Below are 24,433 nucleotides of genomic sequence, written 5' to 3'. Positions count from 1 at the left end.
CGCCCCAGTAATCCTCCACTTTCTCGTTCTGACTCTGCACTTACAGCTATAAATAGACGGTTCATCCAACCAACCCCCTCATTCCCGCCCTCTGTCAGACGAGGACAAGCAGAGCCCTCTATTTGCAGCACATCTGGCAGGCTTCGGTTGCAGGGTGAAGGAGTGCAAGATGGGCAGCCGCTGGACTCGAGATCTTGCAGGGTTTTAATTAGTCAGATTGTACTTGGACAAAGACACGCGTCTGGAAATAGCAAGAGAGGCCTTCTGCCATCTATGCTACTCAGGTTTTATGTTCCCCATTCAAAGTGGGACACTATAATCCCAAGAATGAGCCACAGTTACAGCAACTAACATGATCCTAGAGATGGCACAAGCAGGACATAAAAAACTCTTTACTGGTGACAAAGAAGAAAAGACACGTTTTCAAGTGCTATGGCTCGAGTGCTTTGTACCATGGAGCCATTTATTTAACGGGCTGCCACGTGTGGTTCTTCCAACGCCACAAAAATAATAAGAAAAGTGGCAGCTAACTTATCATCTCACCTTGGATCCTCTATTCATTTCTTTTTTAAAATGCACTTGAGAAATTCTGCTGATGGCATCACTATTTTGGAAGATCCGAGGAGGCAACGCTGGTAACAGCAGTGAAACATGTAGGACAAACTTCGGCGAGGAGCTCTTGGCAGGAGACAGGTTGTTGGCAGAGCCTGTGCCCAAACAAGCTGTGGCACTTGAGAAACTGAGATCTTCTCCATCTCCCCTTCTCTATGATGAAAAGTTCTTTGGAATACACCAGTATCTCTGATATTATTCTTGGGGATAAATCCCCAGTGAGCTGTGGCTTGAAAGAAGGCTGGGGGACACCGATGTGTGGGATGAAGCCCCCCCAGGGTACACACCGGCTCCAGCGCAGGGTTTGGTGGGGACCTGCTTCGCTTAAAACACTTTCTGTGTCCTTTTTGCAACACTAGAACTTCCCCCCTCAAAGCAATTCACTTTTAAAGGAGAAAAGGAGGTAGAAGTTATGCCAATTAAATGTTTCATGTCAAACCACTCACAGAACTCCTGCCTGACTCCAAATTCTTCAAATAGCTACCAAATAACCCAAAATCTGTCCTACGTGTAATCCAGCCGAGCCTGATGGGCTTCATGCCAGTGCAGAGGGACAGTGCCATGAAGTGGAGAAGGATCATGATAAAGGAGGTTTTGGTGTTGTAAAGAAGACCAGGATTAATCGCTCTCATAAATTTAATGAGACAAAATAATGAGAGAGAGCTTAAGTGGCAGCAGAAAAGTTTAGGTTAAATGTTAAGCATAACTTCAGGAGCACCAGGATGGTTTGAGGGAGCTCAAACAGCCATCAGGAGAGATGGAAAAGCAGTTTGGTGGGGAAGATGCTCAGCAGTGAGGTGGATAATTGCCTGTGTTGCCAGTGCCCAGCAGCTGTGTCCATGGGGAGGCAACAGCCCACAGCCCCACAGGGGCTTCATCAGGACAAGGGACCCTTTGATTTTTGGGGGCAGGCTCTAGCAAATGGATCCTCATGTTGCCGTTGCAAAGCCCTGCTCATTTCCTGGGCAAACACCCCAAAAACACGGCTGCTGCTCGAGGGTCTGACATTAGGGCACGCAGAAATAAATCAGGCAGCAGAGGACAAATGTCCCTTTACTGCTCCTCCCAGTATCGATCAGGCACCGCTTGCAAACCAGCCGCCCCTCGCCATCTGCCCAGGCTCTCTGCAAGCTGCCATCTGGCTGACGGCAAAGCAAACCGTGGGGCCGGCGGGCTGAGGACAGGGAATTTGAGAACTTTCTAGCTCCCCTGATACCCTTTTGGTTTCCTTTCTCCTTTCCATCACCGCTTTTTCTCCAGGTTCTGCCTTTTTTTTTTTACTCTTTTAAATAAATAGCTGTTTCCAGGCAATTATCTGCCTTGATCTGCTGGCTGGCTGACCCGGCGTGCAGCCCGGCATCATCTCTGCGATCCCCCAAAGGTGAAAGCACAATGGGTTCATCAAGGCATGAAGATCCTTTATCCACACCAACACCCCGCACTCGCAGGCAGACAGCTCGGCTCTGCAGCGCACGTAAATGGCCCTCGTGGCGATGCCATGGATCCGCTCCCAGCCCCAGTCCTCGCTCTTTAGAGCATCGTGGGGACACCGAGGACAAAGCCTGGTTCCTTCTGCTTCCCAAATCTGCTCCTCTGTCACAAATATGTTTGTATTTTTAATGCTTTGCAGAGCAGGAACTCACCCAGTATCTTAAATGGGGGACACCAAGCTGCTCCATTTAAGATTGAAATAGAGCATTTTGAAATTCTAAAACAAAACAAAACAAACCCCAAAGAAAACACAAAAAAACAAACCAAAACCAAACCACAACATACAAAAACCACCACACAAAACCAAACCAAACACACACACACCACTTTACCAGCCCTTAAAATGTCTTTCTAGAACTAGCTCAAAATTTATCCTGAGTGTTTTACCCCAGACATGGAAGGGTCTCTTTTGGAAAAGGAAGGATTGTTGTGCTGTTCGGTAGCGGTTCCTTCCACACGTTGGGTCACTTCACTGCTCACTGAGAAAATAATCTCTTTGCGTCCCATAAAGCATTTTAGATGCACTCGGATCCTCCCAAGGCTGCTGGATCATCAGCAATATGAAATGCAAAGATGCTGGATGGACTGAATCACCCCCAGCGCATGAATGATGCCCTTGTTCAGCTGCTTGGAGATCGGCAGCAGTTAAGAAAGAGCTTTCTCATGCGGCCCCGTGGTTTGCCAGCGCCCAGCATCGGTGCCCAGTACGCACCATTGTGACCAGCAAGTTTCCAATGAAAGTTTCCTTGTGAAGCACGGAGAGATGCTCCTTGTCAAAGGGAAAAGGGGGGACTATTGCTGACGTGTCCCCAGGCAGTGGGAACAGCAACACTCATGCTAAGGAGCTCTCTGGGGCATTTCAGAGAGTTTTACAGTTACGGGTGAATTACATCTCTGTTTTGTAGGCTGTGTTTCTGCGTACAACCTGCCTGTATGGAGCGCACATCTGGATGAAGGAATTTGTGCAATACCCCCATGCTGATTTACATATGCCTCTCCCCAGTGGTCTTGACTAATGAAAAGGATTTTACACAGAATGGGTGGAAAAAAGTAAAGTTAAAAGTAGGAGAAAATCTGCGACAGAGCAGGGCGATCAGTAGGAAATAAACCTCTAAGTCAGCTGAGTACAGGACGTGGGCATCTCAGCCCCTCTCAGCAAGGGACCAACACACAGCCACGAACAAAGGTCCCAGGAACAGTTTGGGAAAGGTCTACCTGGACACCCTGTGGAGCAGTTCAAGCTGGGAACCCACGTTCAACACCAAATAACCCACTCTGAGAGCATCAAAACCCCCGATTTCTAGGAGAGGGCTGCTGGAACGCTGCCATCCCCACCAGCGCTTGGGGGAGAGTTCACACACAAACCTTGCTCCAATTAAAAGCACGCCTACGTGTGAGAATCAGGAATTTTAAAACCCAATATTAAAGGGATTTTGAGAACTTTAGGGGAAGAGGAGAAAAAATGTTATTCTTGAAAGGAACCCTTTGTAAGTTAAAAATTTATTAAACTGTAGCTGCTGGGAGCAAACCGCGAGTGGGGGATTCCAGGGTACTCCGTTTCCCTTGACTAGTAATTTATGATTTACTTTTGTAATAACTGAAGCCATAAGGAACTCATTGGATTAAGGAGCCTTATTATTTATGTTGTGGAACAATAATATTTAACTGCATAAAGCCACATATCCACCCATACAGACCTTCCCTCCATACAAACCAGACTGCACTTCATAAGTAAAACTCTGCTGAAGCCGACAGGAACGTTGCCATTGAATTCCAATAGCACCCGCGTTTCACCGTATATGTTGTAGTTCAAAGTTGCTTTAAAGCCTGTTATATCATCACCATGGGCAGCAAAACACAGACACCAGAGACCCAGATAAATATAAACACAGAAAACACGGCAGCATCACCCCACATCCCCAAAGCGAGGGGCTGGCTGGATGCTCCAAAACCACCCAAGGTGGATGCAGAACCATGTGCCAGCAGCCACACAGCCCAGAAACGCCGTGGGGGGTCCGGTGCTGAGTTAGCAATGGGTACCCCAATCCCAGCGAGTGGTTCTGCTTTGCTTGGCTCCGAGGAGGAATTCTGCCCTGGGGTTTTGCAGCTAACAATGGGATTTAGCAGGTGGAGGGGCTCCCCGGGGGTTTGGTCCCCTCACGGTCCACCAAGACACTCGTAAACTCAACCCAATTAAAAGTGAGGTCACCCAGGACTCTACCTGGGAAAAGATGGACTACTATAAGAACACAAAAACCTCCTGGCAAGATGATCAAAGCAGCTGGCCCAGCTCTCCAAACCCTGCTGTCAAATTTTATCCGACTTTGCTGGAACTACATTGCAACCTTTCCCTTTTCATGACCCCTCCCCATGAGAAGGCAAAGCCACTTACTCCGCCAGCTCCTCCAAGCTCCGATACACATCGTCATCATTTTCCGTGGTCTCCTCCGATGGGAAGGGCCTGGGGAAGAAGAGGAATGACAGCATTATTGGTGTGTCTCACCACTCGCAGCAGGTCCCCTGCAGCCCCAGCTGACCTCAGCCCAGCCCCAAGCATCCCATTGAGCAGTGGGCGTTTCGGAACAAAATATTCATTGCAAATACATTTTTTCCTATTGAGGCACTGGCTCCCAGGAGGACATTGTCTGGGCTGCTTCCTGCGGGCAGCGCTGGCATGGCAGGATGAGAAACCAGGTGGTGAGGCTGGTGGACCGCAGGGCAGCATCTGAGCACCAGAGTGAGGAGCTGCATCATCTACAGCATCACTGAGACCCTGTGTCTGAGCCACCGCTCCCTGCTGTGCTAGTGCTGCACAAATTCAAGAGAAATCTAATTCAAACCCAGTGCTGGACTTGTTGAGACATAGCAACACCTTTTCTTCACCCATGATGGAGCTTTCCTACCTGTGAGCTCCTGCCCTGTGCGGCTGGGGCACCCTGAGCTGCTTCCCACCACCATTTCCCACTGCTGCAAGCAGCTGATCCCACCAGAACGAATGAGTCCTCACAAAACTTGGGCTTCCTCATCTTAACAATTTTGTGATAGCTGAAAAAAGAAGTTAAAACCCCGGGGATGAGGGAAAGGACACCAAAAGGGCAAAAGGAAGTGGGGAAAAAGCAGATTAAAAAAGAAAGGGAGGGAGTGGGGGGGTGAAAGCAAGAATTCCTTGGCTCATTCTGAAGCAATAACCAAATAATGTATGAAGCAGATGAAAAATACTGCTTTAATTAAAGCCAATGTATTATTTCTGGCATGGGGCCATGACGGGCCATGGCCCTGGGGCTGGATGCACCTTGCGACTCCGGCCATGCCGGGCTGGGGGTCCCTGTGGTCACAGTACACCTTGTCCCCACCAGAGCACAGGGACAGGGGCAGCAGCAGTTTGGATCGTCCCCATGGGCACTGCAGTGATGGCAGCTGGGGGTCCTGGTGCTGAGAGCCACGCGGGGCGGGATGCTGATGCTGCGGGTGAGCAAAACTGGATACACGTCAACTTTTAACTGCCCCCAAGGGTAATTTCCTCCTCTCCTCTCCTCTCCTGCCCTCCCTGTTTCATGATAGATTGCCCCTCCTGAAAGATTTAATACGTGGCTTGGCTACCCCCTGAATGCGCTATTTTTGGATCCTGTCTCTAGCATTAATTTTCCTTCCCTCCTCTGCTGTACTTCACCCTTCCTTTGGTGAGCAGCTTCAGACCAAGCATTTGGAAATAGTGCTCAAACCTGCAGCGAGTTCAAATGAAACCACGACCAGGTGGTGGCCCCAGGACAGAGCTGGGAACCAGCCTGGACCCCTCTTTGGATGGGTGGGAGGGCACGGCCACCACTGCGGCCAGGCTACAGCAACCCGCACAGCCCCAGCAAGAAAGGAGGAATCAGAGGTGACCTCTGCTTAAACACCACTTGTTAAAATCATTTTTAAAATCCACACCACAAAGTACGACCTCCTATCTTTTATATGCATCTTCTGCTTTTAATCACTGATTATTTCCATCTCCAGTACTCACCACACCAGAAAGAAAAAAGTAAAAGAGACATGAAGAATATTAAAATCACAAGCACATATTTCCAACCATAAATCTGGGCTTGAGGTGTAATCAGTTCCTGTGACAAACCCCCTCATGTAAAACAAGGAGACAGCAAAGTGAGAAGAATATTTTCTAATGAGAGTTTCATGGAGACAGCAGCTCCGTCAGCCCTTCCAGCTTCACCTTGACCGTGGGCAAAGCACCGGAGTGAAAGTCAGGGCAGGGGAGGAATTAATAACCTGTGTCTCTGCAATAGAGGATAACGGCTAAATAAGGATGCGCAGAACACAATTAAAAGGAAAGTCACGCCGAGGAGAGGATTAGTAAATGGACCATCTGAAACCTGGAGCTGAAGGATGGCTTTTTGGAGAAAGCCTTGGGTTTGCCCCCTGTTCATGTCTCTTTCCTAAGGTGCCCATGCCACAAGAGACACTCCCCGCGTCCCCATGTCACCGCTGCGGGAGCAGAGCTGCCACCTCCCCTTTTCCAAAACTGGGTACCAGCCCCCAGACTGGGGATGTGGATGAACCTTCAGCAGCCAGCTATAGAAAAACACATTAAACACTTTTCTGCCCAGACTCTCAGCAGGGCCAGGGTGGAGCTGGCAGGAGCTGTGGGTGAACTGCCCCCCCAGCCCTTGCCCCATGGGTTATTCCCAGTGTTGCTGGCTCCTCTCGGAAGAACACTAGAAGTAAATGGGACTAGAAGCTGATGATTCCCTGAGAAATTCTCACAGATCTCCAGGTGCGTTGCCGCTTCATACACAATATTAAATGTTAGTGCTGGGAATGCTCAACAGTCATAAGTATTTTGAGTCCATTGAAATCCAATTGGTTTGCAAATATGCCAGTCCATTTAAATTCGTTTGAAAACGTCTCTTATTTAATACCACTAGTTAAGTGCTAGACTTTGTTTTTCACTCCACCGTCATGAAAAACAACCTGCTGAGCCATTCATCCTCCCAGCCTGCACCGGATCCCACTTAGATGAAGAGCAAAAGCTCCAGCAACATCAAACACCACTGCAACAGGCTCTTAGATGAAATAAAGCTCCCAGAGTAGACTTCTTCACAGCCAAACCCCACAGCACTCAACAGCATCGCTTCCAGAGATCAAAGAAGAGAATGAAAGTAAGATCGATCTGATGCTTTAGCACCTAAAAGAGAAGGAAAGACCCAGCAATTTGTTACGGAGTTTAGAGTGAGCTTCTCCTCTTGAGGACAAGACTTACAGTGGATGATCGTTCTTGAGAAGCGACGCCAAGTACCCCCTTGATCTTACAAAACACTGAGGGTACTTTCTGGGTTGGAGAGCTCGCACACGCGCAGCACTCAGCGCCCTGCAAATGCAACGCGCTCTCGCAAGGAAAGGCAGGAGCAGTCTATAGCCAGACTACATCACACAGGGCGATAATCAATTAATATTTCACGAGGCACCTAATGCAAAAACCCCCCCTTGCTCTCAACGGTCACTTGGGTTGCCCCACGATCCATCCCATGCCGCATCCTCATCTCTCTGCAGGGAGAAGGTGCCGCTCGATGCGCTGCCTGGCTGCTCTCTCCTCTGAATTATTTAATGGGAAGAGCTAGGTAGGCTGCAATTCTAACAGCAATAAGCATAAAGATTTATTTATTTATGAACATATTTCAGAATCTGGGTGCCTTGTCCTAGCAACTGAACCCAAACGTTCATCTCCACGGTACTGTCACTGAGAATATGGAGGGTCAGGGATGGGTCGGTTTTACTCGGATCATTTTGTAAAGCAGCATCGTAGCCTCAAACCCACGTGTGACAGAGCAAAGAGGATCTGGCATGATTTACTGTCTGTCTTCCCCATTTCCATTCTGATTTCTTGGGGTCAAACACCACCCCTGGGAACAAAGTGTGGTGAGAAGCAGGCAGGGTGGAAATGTCCCCCTCGCTGCTCTCTGTCCCAAGCAGCTGTTCCCATCCGAGCAGATTGTGTCAGGCAGATCTGCAAGGAGGTTTTCATTGCCTGTGCAAGCACCCACAGGAGATTACAGGAGGCGGCTCATCCCTTACCAGCAGAACACCATCCTCCCAACGCCAGCATGCCCATCTCCTCTTGTTTCCTTGAGTCCAGCAATCACACTTCAGTGTTTTAAAAAGCAGTTGGAGTATGTGACACTCGTGAAACCTGAGCTGCTCCCATCTGCCGCCCCTTCTGTGAGGGATTTTTTCCTAAATGGGAAGGACCAGAGCCTCAGGCTGGTGCAAGGGAGTTCTACAGCCCTGCTGGGATGTATGCGGCTGTGCAGAGTCTTCCTGGCTCAGGATCTGGCAGAAAAAGATCTACAGACCGTAGTTACACCTTGCAGTAGTTCAAAAAACCCATGGCTGAGCACGCAGATCCTATGAGAAACCCGGTTTGAAGCAAGCATCGTGGCAATACAAAGAAAACCCAAGGTTTTGGACTTCAGTCCACGCTTTCCATACAAGTCCAGGTGTGGGTTCGCAGCTGGCTCCTGCGCTTCAAGCCCTGTCTGTCTGTCCTGCTGCTGAGGTTTAAATGCTGCTTCAACCCCCAAATGTATTTCTCCAAGGGAAGCGCTGTTTGTAGCATGTCATTTTGATATCTCAAACCTTCCTCTCTCTTTGTTTAACTCCTCTTTTTCTCCAGGATGGCAAGTCACTCCCCGAGCATGGGATCACCCCGTCCCCACGGCTGCCACCAGTTCAGGTCCCCTGGGCACGCAGCACTCCTGGAGCTGTCCAAAGAAAACCGTGTGGCTTTGCAAGATGTTTACGCGCAACTGAAAACTCATTCATCATCAGCTTCGGTGGGATTAGCCAGATTAAAGTAGCATTTAATTTACTGATGTACCACGAGGTGGCTGTGACCTGACATGGGACGAGCAAAGAGGTGACCTGGAGCTGCTTCTCCAGCCCCACTCTTGACTCGGGCAGCACCTCGGGGTTTTGCTTCCCATCTGCGAATTGGGAACAGCGTCAGGGAATTATTTGGGTAAAGTGCCGCAAGATGGATGAAAACCATGTTATTAATGCCCAAGAGCCATTTTTATAAAGCAGAATGGAATCAATTCTCTCCCCTGCAGAACAAGACACATCGGAGCATACCAAAAGCTGCTGAATTTAATTAAAATCATACTATTGTGTTACATTACTCATCTCTGGAAAGAAGCACCTTGTGTAGTGCCAAATTTTAGACACATCCCCTGAAAAATTATGATTTGCTTTTATTTGTGGTCTGAAACTCACAAAAATTCTCATAAGATTAATTCTGATAGAAATTCAGTGGGGAAACAGCAAGCTACATCATCAGATAACACAAAGATGACGATTTTGCAGGAGAGTATTTCCAGCATTTAGCACCGTGCACTCCACATGCCCAAGGGTTAGCTGCATGCCCTGCTTTATCTTCAGCTCAAATCTGAACCGAGTATTTCTAGAGACCATGAGACAAGAAAACAACAGCTCGTATAATTTTATGTTTTAACACGTTATCACATTTTGAAAAAATTCTCATGTACCAATGCTTTGCTCAAGAAAGCGATATGATTTTTTCCTCGCTTCAGCTCCACATTGGCGATAACAGATGGATAAAATCTAAAAGGGAATCCAGAAACATCTTTCTCAAAAGAGAAAGGAAAAAACCCACCCTTCTGGGTTAACAGTGGAACCAATCACTAGGAAACGATTTGGCCCAGGTCTCTGACTCAGAAGAAAACGCTACGGCTGAGAATCAATAGCAAGTAGAGTGAGCCGGGACACAGGCAGCGTTCCCTGCCAGGGGACATCCCCATGGCCCTGGTCCCACCACGAACCCAGCAGCAGCAGCCTGGGGAGGAGGGAAGATGCTCCGCTCACCCTGGGAGCATAAAGATAGATCAGAGCCAGAATGTAAAGACCTGGCATGCACCTCACGGTATTCAACAACATCTCCATAAGGCTCTACAACTGCCTAACTCTGGAAGACATTCTGTTAAAAATAAAAACCAAAAAAAACAGAGCAGTAGTTTCTTTGCTCTACCTGAGCAGCTGCGATCCTATGAAACGCAGGCCAATAAAAACAAATAACTACCTAAACGTATATTTCTGCCTGTTTCCAGCGCAGCGCTGCTGACTGCAGGAAAGCACCACCAGCACATCCCAGCCAAGCGGGGTCCTATTGGGCAACTTAAACCCGATCTGCACAGACCACCTGGGCTGAGCAGCACGGTCTGTGGCCCACGAGGAACAAAAAGACGTGTCCTCCCCGCTCCCAAGAGGGAGCCCCAAGTCTAGCACTACACTGGCAAAATCGATGAACAATGACACGGCATGTGCACCCCAAAAACCAGCGAGCCCCACATGTGACAATGAAGCAGAGCTGTGCACATCAGAGCTTGATGGGGATGGGGCGAGAGAAACTGCCTTTGCTGGTATTAGCAGATGCTTACAGGGTGACCTCGGCATGTCGGAGGCCTACAAAAGCAGCCACACAAGAAAACATCCCAATTTTTCAGACTCTCTTAGGAGCAAGTCTGTGAGGACACACACTTGCCAAAATAAACGTGTTAAAAACGCTTTTAGCTGGAAAGGAATTACTTTTAGCCAAGGGTCCGGCTTGTTGACAAAGGAAGAACCTTTATGGTCACTCCTAAAGAGGTTTCCTGTGACATGGACAGACCCATCCCCACTCGACCCCACCAATGTCTGAACCTCAGTGGATTTGTGCTGGTCAGTCCCAGGGCTGGTCCCAGTCCCAGACTCCCTGCAGCACAGCAACCATGTGTATTTCCAACCACAGATGCCTTCCACAGCCTTCCATATCCATTTTATAGCAACACTTACCAATGGATATGCAACGGCAGTAAAAAAAAAAAAACGTAATGTGCAGAGTGCAATTACAGATAGCACACTGGCAATGAATAAAACGGTCCTTGTAAAACCAACCTTACAGAAGAGGTCCCATAATTACCTCCTTGCCAGAAGACACCTGAGGACTTAATCATCAGCAACTTTAATTGCTTGCCATTTTCACACAATGCTGGATCCATCTCCTGTGGGCACCATCCCCAGGGGTGGGGGAACCAAAGACCAAATCTTGCAGCATGAAGCGCCTCCATGATGCTGGAGACTCTCTGCAAATCTGTTGGAAGATTTCCTCTTATCTCCCTTTTCTCCACTAGGAACATCCAGCTTGTGCCATCCCATCTTTTGCAAGAAGCAGGTTTTGCTGGCAGGAGCACAAAGTCTCCCTTACTGGGACACCCCCACTGCAAACCTGGGTAACCCCACACCGCAGTGGAGCTCAGTCAGGTGGGGAAATGGATTAACATCATGAAAATGGGACAAAACTCCAGGTTTAATTCTGAACTGGTGCATGAATCACTGAGGGGTTTCCAGATCAAGCGCAGCCAAACAGTGAATGACACACACTGGGAGCAGAGACACATTTTTCAGGGCAGGGGCTTGAGGTCCAGCTCCATTTACCCCTCTCTGCCCCCATCCTGCAGACAGGCAGGACACGGTGCCCCGAGGAATGCTGCTTGCTCAGCACGTCGTATCACAACCCCGGAATGGCGCAGGCGGGATGCCTGTGACTCTCCCTTCCCATCCCTCCTCCCTCTCACCCACACACACATCCTGATATTATTGGCAAGCCGTTAAGTACAGAAAACTCCAGGGATGATAACACTGCAAACCTCATTTTGAGCAGGTCGGTCTTGTTTAATAGTTTACCTGGGCAAAACTGAGCAATGCTGAACCTTGTCAGCAAGGCACGGGGTTTGCAGGCAAAGCAGGGTGGGAGGAAATTCATTTGGGGGTGAAATCCTCGCTGATGGGAGGATATTGGTACAGCTCATTTAGTGCCTGGACGTGGCTCCAACCTGCGCTGATCCCAGGGTTGAGTTTCTCTCATCTCGCGCTCTGCTTTATAGAGATGGGCAAAATGGGGACACAATAGTCTTGCTGGTGGTCACCACTCAACAGGCAACCCAGCCCTGACCCCCACCAGGCATGGGGTCTGCAGGGGGGAGCAGGGCACCCAGGGGCTCAGAAGAACATCAGGACCAGCCCCAGCTCATCCCCTGGAAAGCCAGGAAGGTTTTTCCCCTTCACTGACATCTCCAGCCTCCTGTAAGCAAAAGAGCAAATCCCAGCTCCTCATGTACGGGACTTTTGGGGGACACCCAAGCATCCCACTTGCTGAGATCAAACGTGCCCTGCAGCCACAGGCAGGTCCCAGCCACCAAATCTGCTCTGTCACCGGGGTTAAATGCCAAGAGAATCAGCATTTTGGTTTGTATTTATCTGTTTTTTTCAATGCAAGGTGAACCTCAGCCCAGGGCGCCAGGCTGGTCACACTGTGTTTGCCAGGAGGTAAAACTAATGTCACTTATTCTTCCACCAAGGTCGGGCTGGCTGAGCCTAGGGGGTGCTGCCTTGAAAACACAACCATCCCCTTCTCCTTCCCCCCACCGCCCAGCCAAAGCACCACTGCTGCTCCAGCAGGAGAAAACCTCCTCTTGACATTCAACCCTCCTCCCCATTTGCAAGTGGTTTTAAATCTATTTTATCAACTGCAGTGCCTTCTGAAGCAAGTCACTGAGAGGTTCACTTCATATATAAAGGATTTACTTAGATTAAGGGCCTCAGTAAAAGCCCTTTGAACAGGCTAACTCCTTCCCGTTTTCAGATGGTTTCACTGCGCACACATTAAAAATGCATGCAGGCAGCATGAGCCAATATTCCTTAACCTCCTGCTTTGCTTGCAAAACTCTGCTTCCAGGAAAAACATGTGTCTCGGGGAGATGAAAAAGCACGTGCCGTCTCCTCACAGCTCACTTGCGGCCAGTGAAGCCACTTGCATGAGGTGGACGATGGTTGGAGACCAGAGGACATTGGGATCTACCATGGGCAATGCAGAACAGCCAGGGCTATAGCAGGAAAGTCTTAAAGAAACTTAATTAATAACAATTTTTTAAAAAATAAGGCCTACTCTACTTTGCTGATGGGCAATGCTACACAATGAGGATCTTTTCTTTGTCCCCACATAGAGTGCCTGTAAAATAACACATGGATGAAAACCCCAGGAAGAGGGTATTTACGACACAACTTACACACTCAAATTGAATCAAAAGGCAGCGCGGCCAGCGGTGCCTGTGCCCACACCAGCACATGGGGCTGTCTCCAACCAGCCAGGTGAACAAGGGTATTTCTCACCCCGCTATCTCTGAAATGGGAAAATCAGACGTACTAAACCAAGGGATTTGCTCAGGACCATGTACAGCACCTGGGGCGGAGCCAAGATCTGAACCTCGTTTCATGCACCCGCTCTCCCTTCCGCTCTTTATCCACAAAAGCATCTTTCCTCTGAACACCTTAAACTAAAGAGAGAAAATGGGCTTTTTTCTAGGAGGCATCAATAAGCCTCTTATCATTGAGAGGCTTATTATACACAGGGCACCACCCAAAAAATAACACAGTGCAGCAGTGGTGGTACTTGCAACTACACGCTTCTTTAATTAGTGGGGAAACATCGTCTGTGCTGTTTGCACAGCAAGAGAGAAATCTATTTTTGCAGTCATTAGACACCATGGTCTGCTAGGAGGTAAGTCAGCGATGCACCGTGCTGGAGGGGGACACCGCTTTCTGCAACCGGGACTAGAACAGGGGAGCAAAGACACAGCACAGGCTGTAGCTACAGCTGCAGTAGATTAAGCCCAGCCTTAGCAGCGTGCTGCAAACAAAACATCGCATTCAAGATCCTTTTTTGCCATGTTTTGCTGCTTGTAGTTTGTTCCTTGGAAGAAACACTGTCATCTCAACATAGCTATCCGATAGCTATCTGATTTACGCTGTGATACAGGGTTTCTCTGGCAAGGTTCATGTATCCAAAAATTATTAGGCAGAAAGACTATTTTATTTTTTCACTGAATAGCACGCAAGATTGATTTTTATTTTTCTACCACACATGCCATGAAACTTATTTAAGGACAAGTAATAGGCTTAGGGATTTACTTCATTCTTAATTTGCGCAATCCTGATTCTCAGACCCCAAAATAGGGCCTGGAGCAGAGCCACACTCATGCTATGGAGCTGAAAAACACATAATCTGTGTCCCATCCTAATTACACTGTATTTACCGTGTTTTTGAGCACCATGCCCAAGCCAACAAGACTTTTCCCATTTATTTCAATGGCAGCATCTTCACGGAGGGGAGGGCAGGGACCTCAGTGAGCCGAGGGGCAGCAGCGGCCAACGGGAATGGTCCGATCCCTTTGGGGAGCCAGAGCTGCTGCTGGTTCCCACAGATCAAATTAATTCACCTGAGAGCAGTTACTGCCATTGAGGCTTTTGTGATGGTGTAGCAAGAAATCACCTAATTAAACAGAAAAAAACTGTCCAGTGATGGAGAAAGCGAGGGCTCTCTGATGGCAGGGGACAGTGGTGATGGGAAGGGACACCCTGGGGGGGTATTTTCCAGCTAATGGGAGCAACAGAATTTTCTTGCAGAGCTGGCAATGGGAGGAGGAACAAGGTTAATACGCAGGAAAACAGAGTTACAAGCAAAGACCCACTAAGCTTTGTGCTATTGTTGTGTAATTACGGTGTCAAAGGCTTTCAAGATACGGGATTTTAGTGGGAACCGTAAATGCTGGTTGTAAAATAAATGAGAAAAAGCCACATATCCACAAGAATAGCAAAGCCTCCCTGCTCCTGGCTTCCAGCTATTGCTCATTCATCCTCCAAACGACACCTCCTGCCCAGGAAAGTGTTTTGCCAGGGTGGACACATTGCAATCTCCTCCAGTGATGCCCCGAAACTTAAACCCAGCCCTTGCAAAGGCTCTGCAGCTCATGCATGCGGGCTCCCCACTATTCCCTGCCTCCAAACATCTTCGATGTTTGTGTCTGTCAAAATATTAATCACTGCAGGCTCAGCGCTATCCTTGATAATAAATATTCCTTGACTTACAGCACATCTTTATTCCTCAAACCTTCGCCCCCTGAATATCCCCCAGTCCCGGTGGGATGTGTCAGATTCATCTTTAGGCTCCAAGTTTGTTTGTACGCACGAAAAGCTGTTTCCCTCCAGCAGTATTGGTGCAGTTAAGGCAGGGAAAATAAGGCTAAAGTGTCTGATGTGATTAAATACTAGGAATGTGGATAGGGATAAACATTATTTAAAGCATCATATTGAAAGGATCTTACCTAATTCCTTTGGTTTGAGCAATGCTGTGGAAGGAGAGTCTGGATACTGCAGAGATCACCTAGAAACGAGAGAAAAAGACGCTGGTGTGCTTACTGAAGACAGAGGAAGGGTTGGTGGGAACTCAAGGACCTGCAGCCTTGTATTTGGACCTGAACACCCATCAACATGGATGCGCTCCAGTCCCCCCATCAGTGCCACAGCACGTCACCATCAGGAGTTAGAAGACACTATCAGCGCAAACATCACTTTTGGTTTTACCACTGGGAATAGAAGACATGTAATCCTCCGTTATAAAAACCCCCATTCAGCAGCATCATCTGAGGAAACTCCATCCCGCCATTCATACAATACATCCAGACCCGCTCCGACGGGTTTTATTCAGCACTGAAAAGCAGTGAAAAAGCCCCTCTTACTTTATATTTTATTACAAAAGGTTTGTAACTCCCTTCGCCTCTCTCCACACAAAATGATCTTATCGAGGTAAACTTGCCAAGACTGAACGGTTTTGACTTCTCGCATTTCAATAAAGATGCATCATCGGTTTGTCAGAGGTGAGCGCAGACCATCGCCCTTTTCTGGCAGAAAACAGCCAGAAGTGATTCAACAATGAAATATTTTCATCATCGCAATTGGGAACAGCAGAGCCACCAGCATTTTCTGAAAACTCCCATTTTTGACGGACGTTTTAACTGCTATGCAGAATTTTCAACGAAGACAAACAAAGAATGGTTTTAGTCCCTTATAGATATAAACCATGTTTTACTCTTGCTCATATTCATCATTTCAAAGTGAGATTGCAAAAACAAACCTATTATTTTTGGACTGGTTTCCCATCTACTGGGATGAATAGAGATGCCTGTGTCCAGGACACAAGATAAAGGACGTCTTGAGCCAACCCTGCCGCCCATGGCATACAAACCCCAACACCACTGCAGAACCTCCTCCTGTCTTCTCCTCCACACTTTTGCAACCTTCATCCCTCTATTTTTTCTTTTCTTTTACTGTTTTCACGAATTCCAGCCCAGCTGTTGGCCACTGGTGCCCCACGTGTGGACTCAAAGCCGGTGGGACAACAAAGGAGCTGCCACAGTTTGGCATTTGAGCAGTTTACTTCCACATGGAGAACAAAGATGCTGAATTATTCAGCGAGGCCAACGAGATTCAATGAATGTCAAAACTTGGCCAAGTTTCTCCCTGGTATAAAATGTCACTAATGGGAGTTCAATGCAGAAAGGAGCTCCCGAGCACGAGGGAATTTCCTCGCACCTCCGATACTTTATTGCCCCCATGTTATGCTTCTAGCAAAAAAACACATTACCAAAGCCTTTTTTTTTCTTTTAAAGATGTTGCCCCTGACATTTCATTCTAAGCAGAATACGTAGATAAACAATTTTTTTAATTAGACAAAGGATTATTTTTGCTGCTGCTGTCATGAGCCTATTTTGGCCTATTTCTCCCTCTCTTGAGGCCACCTGGCCAGCTACCAGCCCGCCAGCCCTGGCACGCCTGGTTTTACAGGGATGCCCTGGAGCCACTGATCACAGACCGTAATTACTGTGCAACCAGAAGAGAAACGGTAAACCTTCCCAAGCAGAAATTCAGTGTAAGCGCAGTCCCACATTTTCCTGTAACCCAGCCTCCGTTTTGGGGAGGTGTCAAACAAGCCTGGCTCTCCCAGTCCCTCTCACACCTCTGCCTCTGGACGGTCTCTCGTTTGCTCTGGTTTTGAGGAGCGTCACACAAAGATGCGGCTTCTGGAAACGCCACGATTCCCTGAGCAAACCTGCTCCAGAGAAACCTGAAGCAGCTGAGCCCCCTTGGAAGGAGGAGGCAGCTCTGCCTGCGAGCTCCAAGCGAACCAAGCCCCTCACAAAGTGCACGCCGTCATTACAACCTCCATTTTTAACTAAGGTTGAGTTTGCCTTTAGAAATGACATGAGCCACAACGGGAAAACAGAAGGTTAAAACACAACCAGGAGTCAAAGAAAGCAGGTCTGACTCCCAAAATTGCCAGCAACGACTTCAGGAATGTTACTAAATCTCTCTGTGCCGCAGTCTCCCGCCTCTAAAACTCTCCCCGGTTTGGGAGAGGAGGTGGGACTGAGCTCATTAGCATCCAGGAAAGGCTCCAGAGCATCGCTGCTGGCGAGTGGTACCTGCAAACATCAAACCTCGACGGGTGCGGGGGCTGGAGAGCCCGCTGGCACCCCCGGGTTTAAAATAGTCCAAGGGAAGCCCTAGACTGATTGAATGAGTCTCTCCTGCGGTCTATTCTTAGACTCATAAAGTAAAAAAATCAGTTTATGAATCAGACAGTTACACCGCAGGCTTTGACTTCCAGGGAAATTTAAGAGAAAAGCGCACTGTTCTTTACGCCAACAAGTTTTGCTTTGTTCTTTCATGAAAAACCCCGAGCGCTCTGAACATCCTGGCACATCAAAGCCCGGGTTCCAGCGGCAAGGCAGCACACACAGACACGCTTGCCTGTGCTTGGGCTCCCAAATTGAAGCTCAGGTACATAAGCAAAGTGACCCACTTTGAGGGAGAGGGTATAAATACCCTCCATAAAGCTTGGCACCTCCAAAACCAAGCCTGAGTAGTACCTGTCTCAATATCGGGGAGTATTTTTCCAACACCAACCAAGGCAGTAGCCAAGAGCAAGACAAGCCAAGTGCAACCCCAGCTCCTGCACCCAGCCACGCGTTTAAGGATAAGCAATCCTCTCAATTTCAACGGGATTAAACAACGTTCTCAAAAGTGAGTCAGTCCTTAAGTGTTTGCTAAACTGTGTCTCATTTTCCCTGTAAAACAGCTTCTTATTTGCAGAGAAACCCCGTAATATTTCCTGCCACTCCCGGCTATTGGTTTGTATGAGGCCAGGCAGAACCCACACAGCTGGCACAAGGGGCCCCTGATCTCATCTGAGGATTTTCGTTGCTTCTGCGACACAAGGAGATGTTAATACAACTAATACAGATATGGCGCTGAGTGGAATTACAGCTCGCTGTTATTTATACCTCCCCTTTCTTTTATGGCAGCTTGGAAATGCAAACGTTTTGTTTCCCAAGGCAAACAGAATAACAAAAATAGATCAGTTACCTTCATATTTACACTCATTATTTTATAAGCTCAGAGCTTTGAGTCTTGTGGAGACCCTGATTTAAAAAAGTACCAAGTCCTACACTTTTTGGGAAAAAAAAAGAAGAAAAAAAAAAATCAAGTCTCAAACTCAGTTCCTCACACTCACTGGTCACTTTGCAAGAAACCTGGCTGAGTAAAGAAATGGGATTTGGGGGAAAAAACAAACAACAAACAAAATCACCACCATAAGAAATCCACCACTCTTCTTCCTTACTACCAACACTTTCTCTTAGCAATTATAGGTTTTAAAATAAACTCAAGCAAAGCAAAAATAAATCATTATGCTTACGCCTCTTCTATTTCCTCCAGCATTGTTTATTGCTGATGGTATCTCTGGTGCATCTAGAAAACCCTCAAATAAACTCTCTCCTTATTTGTAAAAGGAAATCAACCCAGCTGGGCTGCAGAACGCTTTGCATACGAGGACGACCCAGCATTCTGCATTCAGGGGTTACGGCCAGTTCCACCCATGTCGAGCCCCAGCAAGGTCGTGTGTTCCCAGAACAAACTAATATTTGCTTCTAAGCATATCAGGAACATTTCAGAGCTGGATAATAGGATCCAACAGCAAAAACACTGATGTGAAGAGTCCCAGGGACGAGGCCGCTAAAATAAAAGCAGCCATGAGAGCACGGAGGACTTGCCCCAGTTACCTCCAGTTTGTGGTGCTGGAGAACCCTGTATTTTCTCCCACAGTGGCCACTCAGCTCGTGTTTGCTCTTGTCCACCTGCTGAGTGAAAGAAGAGTTGCTGGCCAGGTGTACGGGGGACAGGGACATCTCTCTTTGCCCTAAACCTCAACCAGCATCCTGCATGGCAGGGAACAGGTTTGCTGCACAGCCTCCCACACGCATCCTCATTGATGGGATTGTTGTCACACAGAGAAACATCTGCCCTTCGATTTTCGTAAGCAAGTAGACATGCAACCTCATTGCTATTCCCAACAGACACAAACTTGCACTGATCCATCTCAGACTCCGGGACAGCCCCGTGGATACAAGCGGTGCGGGGTGACCTTGGGACAGCAGATGATGCTCCCACAGCATTCCTGGAACACTTATCACTGAGCAATAGCCAGGTGCCCAAACAAAATGTAGCAGCTCTGCCCAGTTTTGGTACATGGCAAACGATAGTCAGAAAGCATGGCAGTACCATCCTGCGTTGTATTTGACACCCCCTGAAGTAGTGAGAAGAAATGCACTAATATTTCTAAAAAAAAAATGGTGCCTAAAAGCAAGGCCAGGGAAATCAACCTCAGGGTTCCAGTGCCAGTTCAAGCAGCCACCGTATAGAAAGTAGTTTCCCACAGTTTGCTTACTCCTCCTTTCTAAAATCTTCCTGCTTTTTCCAGAAAAAGGCTCAGAGGCCACAGAACACCCTTCTGCTCTGCAAAGCCGCCATCCACCACCCAGCCTGTGCTGCAGCTTTACGGCACTTTGCAAGGGACCTGCTGCCAAACAGACGCCTTTTCCTCCTGCTGCCGCCTTTGGGGAGAAGTGACAATCAGGTAGGAGAATACTGAAGGAATTAGCTCAAGCGTGGGAAGACGTGAAGCACGTAGGAGGACGTGGGCGCTGACAACCCCGACCTCCGCTCGTGCAAACTGGCAGAGTCTCTGCTGAAAGCCAACCAAGCTGTGCTGGCTTATACCCACTGGGCACGTGGCCCTTTGTGCTAAAAGAGGTGCAAGAACAGAGAAGGAAGGGGGGAAAAAAAATCCCTCAAACACTAATTAGCTTAAAACACTGGTAAACAGATTTACACAGGCGGTCTGTAAAGCTCTTGGCTAACCGGGATTGCATCGTGCCGTCACGTGGGATGGAGCCACCACAAAGAGACATTGTGCCAAGGTATTTGAGCACGGGGAAGAAAACACCAGCAGAATCATTTCCATGCAAGAGAAGGAGAAATGTCACTGGCTGATAGCAGCATTCATCGTGCCTTTGTGTTTCCAGATGTTCAAAGCCTGGCCCTGCTGCTCTGCATCTCTACAGACTTTGGAGATGTTAGAAAAGCATCCCTGTCTTACGCACAGGGCTCGGAGCCTACCTGGTGCTAAGCAGGGTGGTTATAATTATCACATCTTTACTATGCACAGATAAAATTATCAGGAATATTCAAGGGAAAGGATCCAGCAGCTGATTCCTGATCATGGAGCACTGATACAAGTGTCAGAAATGATAGGATGGCCAAACCAAAACCCTACGAAAAGCAGCTCCAGGCACAGAGCTGTTTGCCTTACACCATGGAGAACACCAGGACAGGCTGAACTTCGACCAGAAACAGGCTCCTCCTGCTCAATGTTTGAATTCAAGCAGTTTTAGTTTAGTTTCCTCCACAGTCTGCAGGGCACCTGCTCTACAACCTCATCCCTTCCTTGTGCTCAGGGACCTTCTCTGACCTCAGCCCTTAGATCATGATGCCCAAAGTCATGCACCTAAGCAAAATCTCTCATCTTGTGTCTCAAAAAGACCCACCCAAGCCTTCCACGGGGGTAAAAGTCCGTCAGATGTGGCAGTTCCCATAGGGACTACTTGCACCCTGACTGCGTTATTGCAGCACAGGCAGACCACAGAAAACAAGCAGCACATATTAATTCATGGTGGTACAGGAACGTGGCTCTAATAGCGTGTCAACCGAGGTGCTCCCAGACTTGAAGTTTTGCTTTGGCCTCTAAATTAAAAAGCTGCAAACTAGGCAAACGCACCATCATCTCGTCCCCTTAATTAGCTTTGCTTTTACGTACTCAAGCGACATCCAGCCAAGGGGATTGCAAAAGCTCTGGGGAGGGACGGTGGCTTTGCACAACACACTACAAGGAGAAGCTCCTGCAAAAGCATCCCCCCCTCCCCCAGCATTGATTGGATTTGTTGAAACAGATGGAAAAAACAAGTAGTCAGATGCAAAACACAGATCGCCAAACCCGCTTCCGAGAAACTGGCTTAAGTCAGTATTAAGTTTAATCCCTTTTGATCAAGGCCTTGGATGTAAGCACAAAATATTACAGGTTTTCATATAGCTTTAAGTTCCCATTTCTGCTCTGCTCTGAAATGAAGTTGAGCTGTCAAAGAAAAACATATGGAACACAAAATGAGAGGTTTAGGAACATTTTGCCTGTGCAAGAGAAACTGGAGGCATCCATATGAAACCAATCCACTCGCACAATGGTAATTTACCTACTGAAGAGAGAGGGTTTGAAATTCTCCTTGGCTTATTTCCTCCGTCTTTATTCCAGCTGCTAAAGGAAAATAACACAGCAGTAAAAATTTGGAATGGTGAGCCAGCATTAAGCATCAGAGCAAGGAACATGCTCCTGATTTTAGTTAATTCCTGCCCACCTTCCCAGGAACTGCAGGACCCATCTTAGAAGAAAGAGGCTGACTTGGGAAAGGATGCTCAGCCAAGAGCTTCTCTCTTTGCAATTATTAGATGGTTCATACAAATGAAGCCTCTTTAGATCGTGCAATGCAGTAGGAAAGCCAAGGTGGCGGGGGGCAGTGAGGATGCTACTCCTCCTGCCCTCCCTAGAACGAGATAAAATGATTCTTTTTTATTTTTGTATATATTCTGCTTCGCTCCTGAAAAGCTGCTGCTGAAACACGTTACAGAAATAGAAGTTATTTTAGAAATAACAAAGGGCTTTCCATCAATAACATTCTGACTGCCGAAACAACCCTCAGTTCCCCTCTGATTTGTTACCCAAAGGATGGTTCTCAAAATAGCAAACGCCGACTTCCCCAAAACCATAATTAACTAGAAGCATCAGCAGAGGTTTTCCAACACAACTTGCTGTAGGGAACACCCTCCCACCCCGGGCAGAGCAGTTCCCATGCTGGGCTCTCCAGCGTTGCCCGCTGTATCCCTGGCACCACACACGCCGGCTGTGCCGCCGGATAAAAACCTCTGACGCAGCCGCATTTGTTCCATGGCTTAATTCCATTATGTCAATTAATCTATTTACACCTGCAAAAAGGCAGGAACCTGGAGCTTATAGAGAAGGGACCACAAGGCAGCTTTCCAGAGACTCTGATAGTCAGAAACCACCTCCCTTCCTCGAATACTGTAACAGTAGATAAATATACCCATAAAGTGCTTTGATTTGACTGCGTATGTTAAATTTAGCCCTTGCTCTGCCTCTGCAGACAGCACATTTACTGCTGTGTGGGTGACTGAAACATGCATCACACAGCATACTGCAAACTGGCCTATAAAAGATCCGCAGTAAAAGATATCCAAAATATTGGCTCCCTTAGCGGGTCACAGCTCACAAATTACGGGGCGGAAGGGGAGCTGGATGGATTTCCACGGTCACTACTGTACTGAGGGTGAGACAAGATGATCTAAGGGTCCCTTCAGACCTAACAAATCCATACAGCTGAAAATAAAATTAATTAAAAAATCATAGATTAGATCTTGGCTGCCTCCAAGAAAATAAGGAAAAAAAGAATCAGGCATGATGTTTTCAGTCAGTGATTTGAGGAATGTAAACAGCTTTGTCAAGGATGCTCAGGCAGATTCCCCAGCTGGATCCTCCACCATGAGCCCAGCTTTGCGGAGTATCAGGATGGCTTAAACCAGTGAGAAAAGCAAACTGGGGGCTGGCAAGCCTCAGCTCCACGGGTGATAGGTGGGAAATATCGTGCAGAGATTATTTGCACCCCAAGGGAACAAGATCCCGAAGATCCCATCATAACATGGTGCAGCTCCTGCTCTCCCCAGCTCGGTGCTTGGAGCTACATCAGCTCCTTGGATTATACAGCGCGACTCCGAAAGTGTCACCAGCTGTTTATCTACTGCTAAAATGTGAGCGTTTAAAAATTAATAGGAACAGATTGAGCGAGCGCAGAACGCACAGAAACCAGAAGCTTCGAGGAATTTCAACAGGCAACGTTAAAAATTGCATGGGCTTCAAAGAGCAAACTCCAGCCCCGGAACGGGAAAGAAATGCCCAAAATACACAGGCGTAATTACACATTCATCCTGGGAGAGGGAAACGCAGCTCTAACCACCACATGTTCTTTCTTCCAGCTCTTTAATCAGACCTTGGAGACAAAGAGCAGCTGGACAGCACTGTGGTCAGCCTTGGGTTGCAGGGGGAGGAGAAAAATAAGGCTCGATCTCTGTGTTAACACAGGCTCAGTTCAACCCAGACCACAGCCAGGATTAAGGACTCGGGTTTTGAATGCACGTCGTTGATAAAGGTCACCGGTTTTGCAGCAAGATGGATGTACACCCTCGATAACGCCCCATGCAAGAGGGAACGGAGCGCCCCCAGCAACCACACCATGAATCCACTAACAGGTTCACTAACAGCAAAAGAGGAACAGGAATTACTGGTCCCAGAAGGGCAGGTCTGCAGAGCTCTGGACAGCATTATAAATCAAAGCCAACACCTAAAACTGCATCCCAAAGGCCACTCATGCAAATCTGAAGGTGAGATCAGAGCAACCAGCAGAGAAACATTAATAACTGCTGCCACGTTAGGGCTGAGCAGCCAGTAACAGCGGTTCACCAAAAACATCTCCCTGGAGCTCCTGTCCAGAACAGTTTGCAATAAAACACATGAAGCTGGTTAGTGTCCCATGAAGCTCATGGAAACATCTGACAAGTATTTACTCGCAGCAAGGGAAGGGAACAGGAAACTAATATTTGTTCTTAGTTGGCTCTCTTGACGTTTTCTTACCGGCAGTAAGACCAGCAAGAGCACGTTTAACTTGGAGGTTGGAGTCTTATTGACTTCACAGCAGCTAACAAGCAAAGTGACCGAGGTTACCAGTGAATGCAGCAATTTATGGAGCAAGAAACCCAAAAAGGGCCAGGTCAGGGTGAGACCCTACTCAGGTGCCTCATGTGGGGCTGAGACAGTGGCCAGAAGCCACAGCCTGTGAAAATTCATACTGCAAATAACCTGACGTGCTTAATGGCAGCAACTGCTGGAATTCCCAGAGGAAAAGCTCAGCCTGGTGTAAACCTCAAAATT

The 24,433-nt window shown here is 47.8% G+C and overlaps 1 protein-coding gene across 6 annotated transcripts in view; it reads right to left on the bottom strand.

Annotated features, from left to right (window-relative positions):
• The window catches only part of VAV2 (vav guanine nucleotide exchange factor 2), a 117,102-nt gene that overhangs the window by 29,719 nt on the left and 62,950 nt on the right, over window positions 1-24,433 (bottom strand). For all 6 annotated transcript variants that reach the window (XR_010467180.1, XM_065035683.1, XM_065035686.1 and 3 more), the window contains exons 3-4: window positions 15,312-15,370; window positions 4,496-4,564 (exon numbers count right to left, since the gene is read on the bottom strand). Coding sequence is in view for 5 of the 6 variants with exons in the window: in XM_065035683.1 (XP_064891755.1) it covers window positions 4,496-4,564; window positions 15,312-15,370 (128 nt within the window). In the remaining variant the exon portion in view is untranslated. The remainder of the gene's footprint in view (window positions 1-4,495; window positions 4,565-15,311; window positions 15,371-24,433) is intronic.

The sequence above is a fragment of the Columba livia genome, chromosome 19, assembly GCF_036013475.1.
Source record: "Columba livia isolate bColLiv1 breed racing homer chromosome 19, bColLiv1.pat.W.v2, whole genome shotgun sequence".
NCBI classification, from domain to species: domain Eukaryota; kingdom Metazoa; phylum Chordata; class Aves; order Columbiformes; family Columbidae; genus Columba; species Columba livia.
Note: the sequence above shows the minus strand (reverse complement) of the source record. Positions and strands in the feature narration are given on the sequence as shown.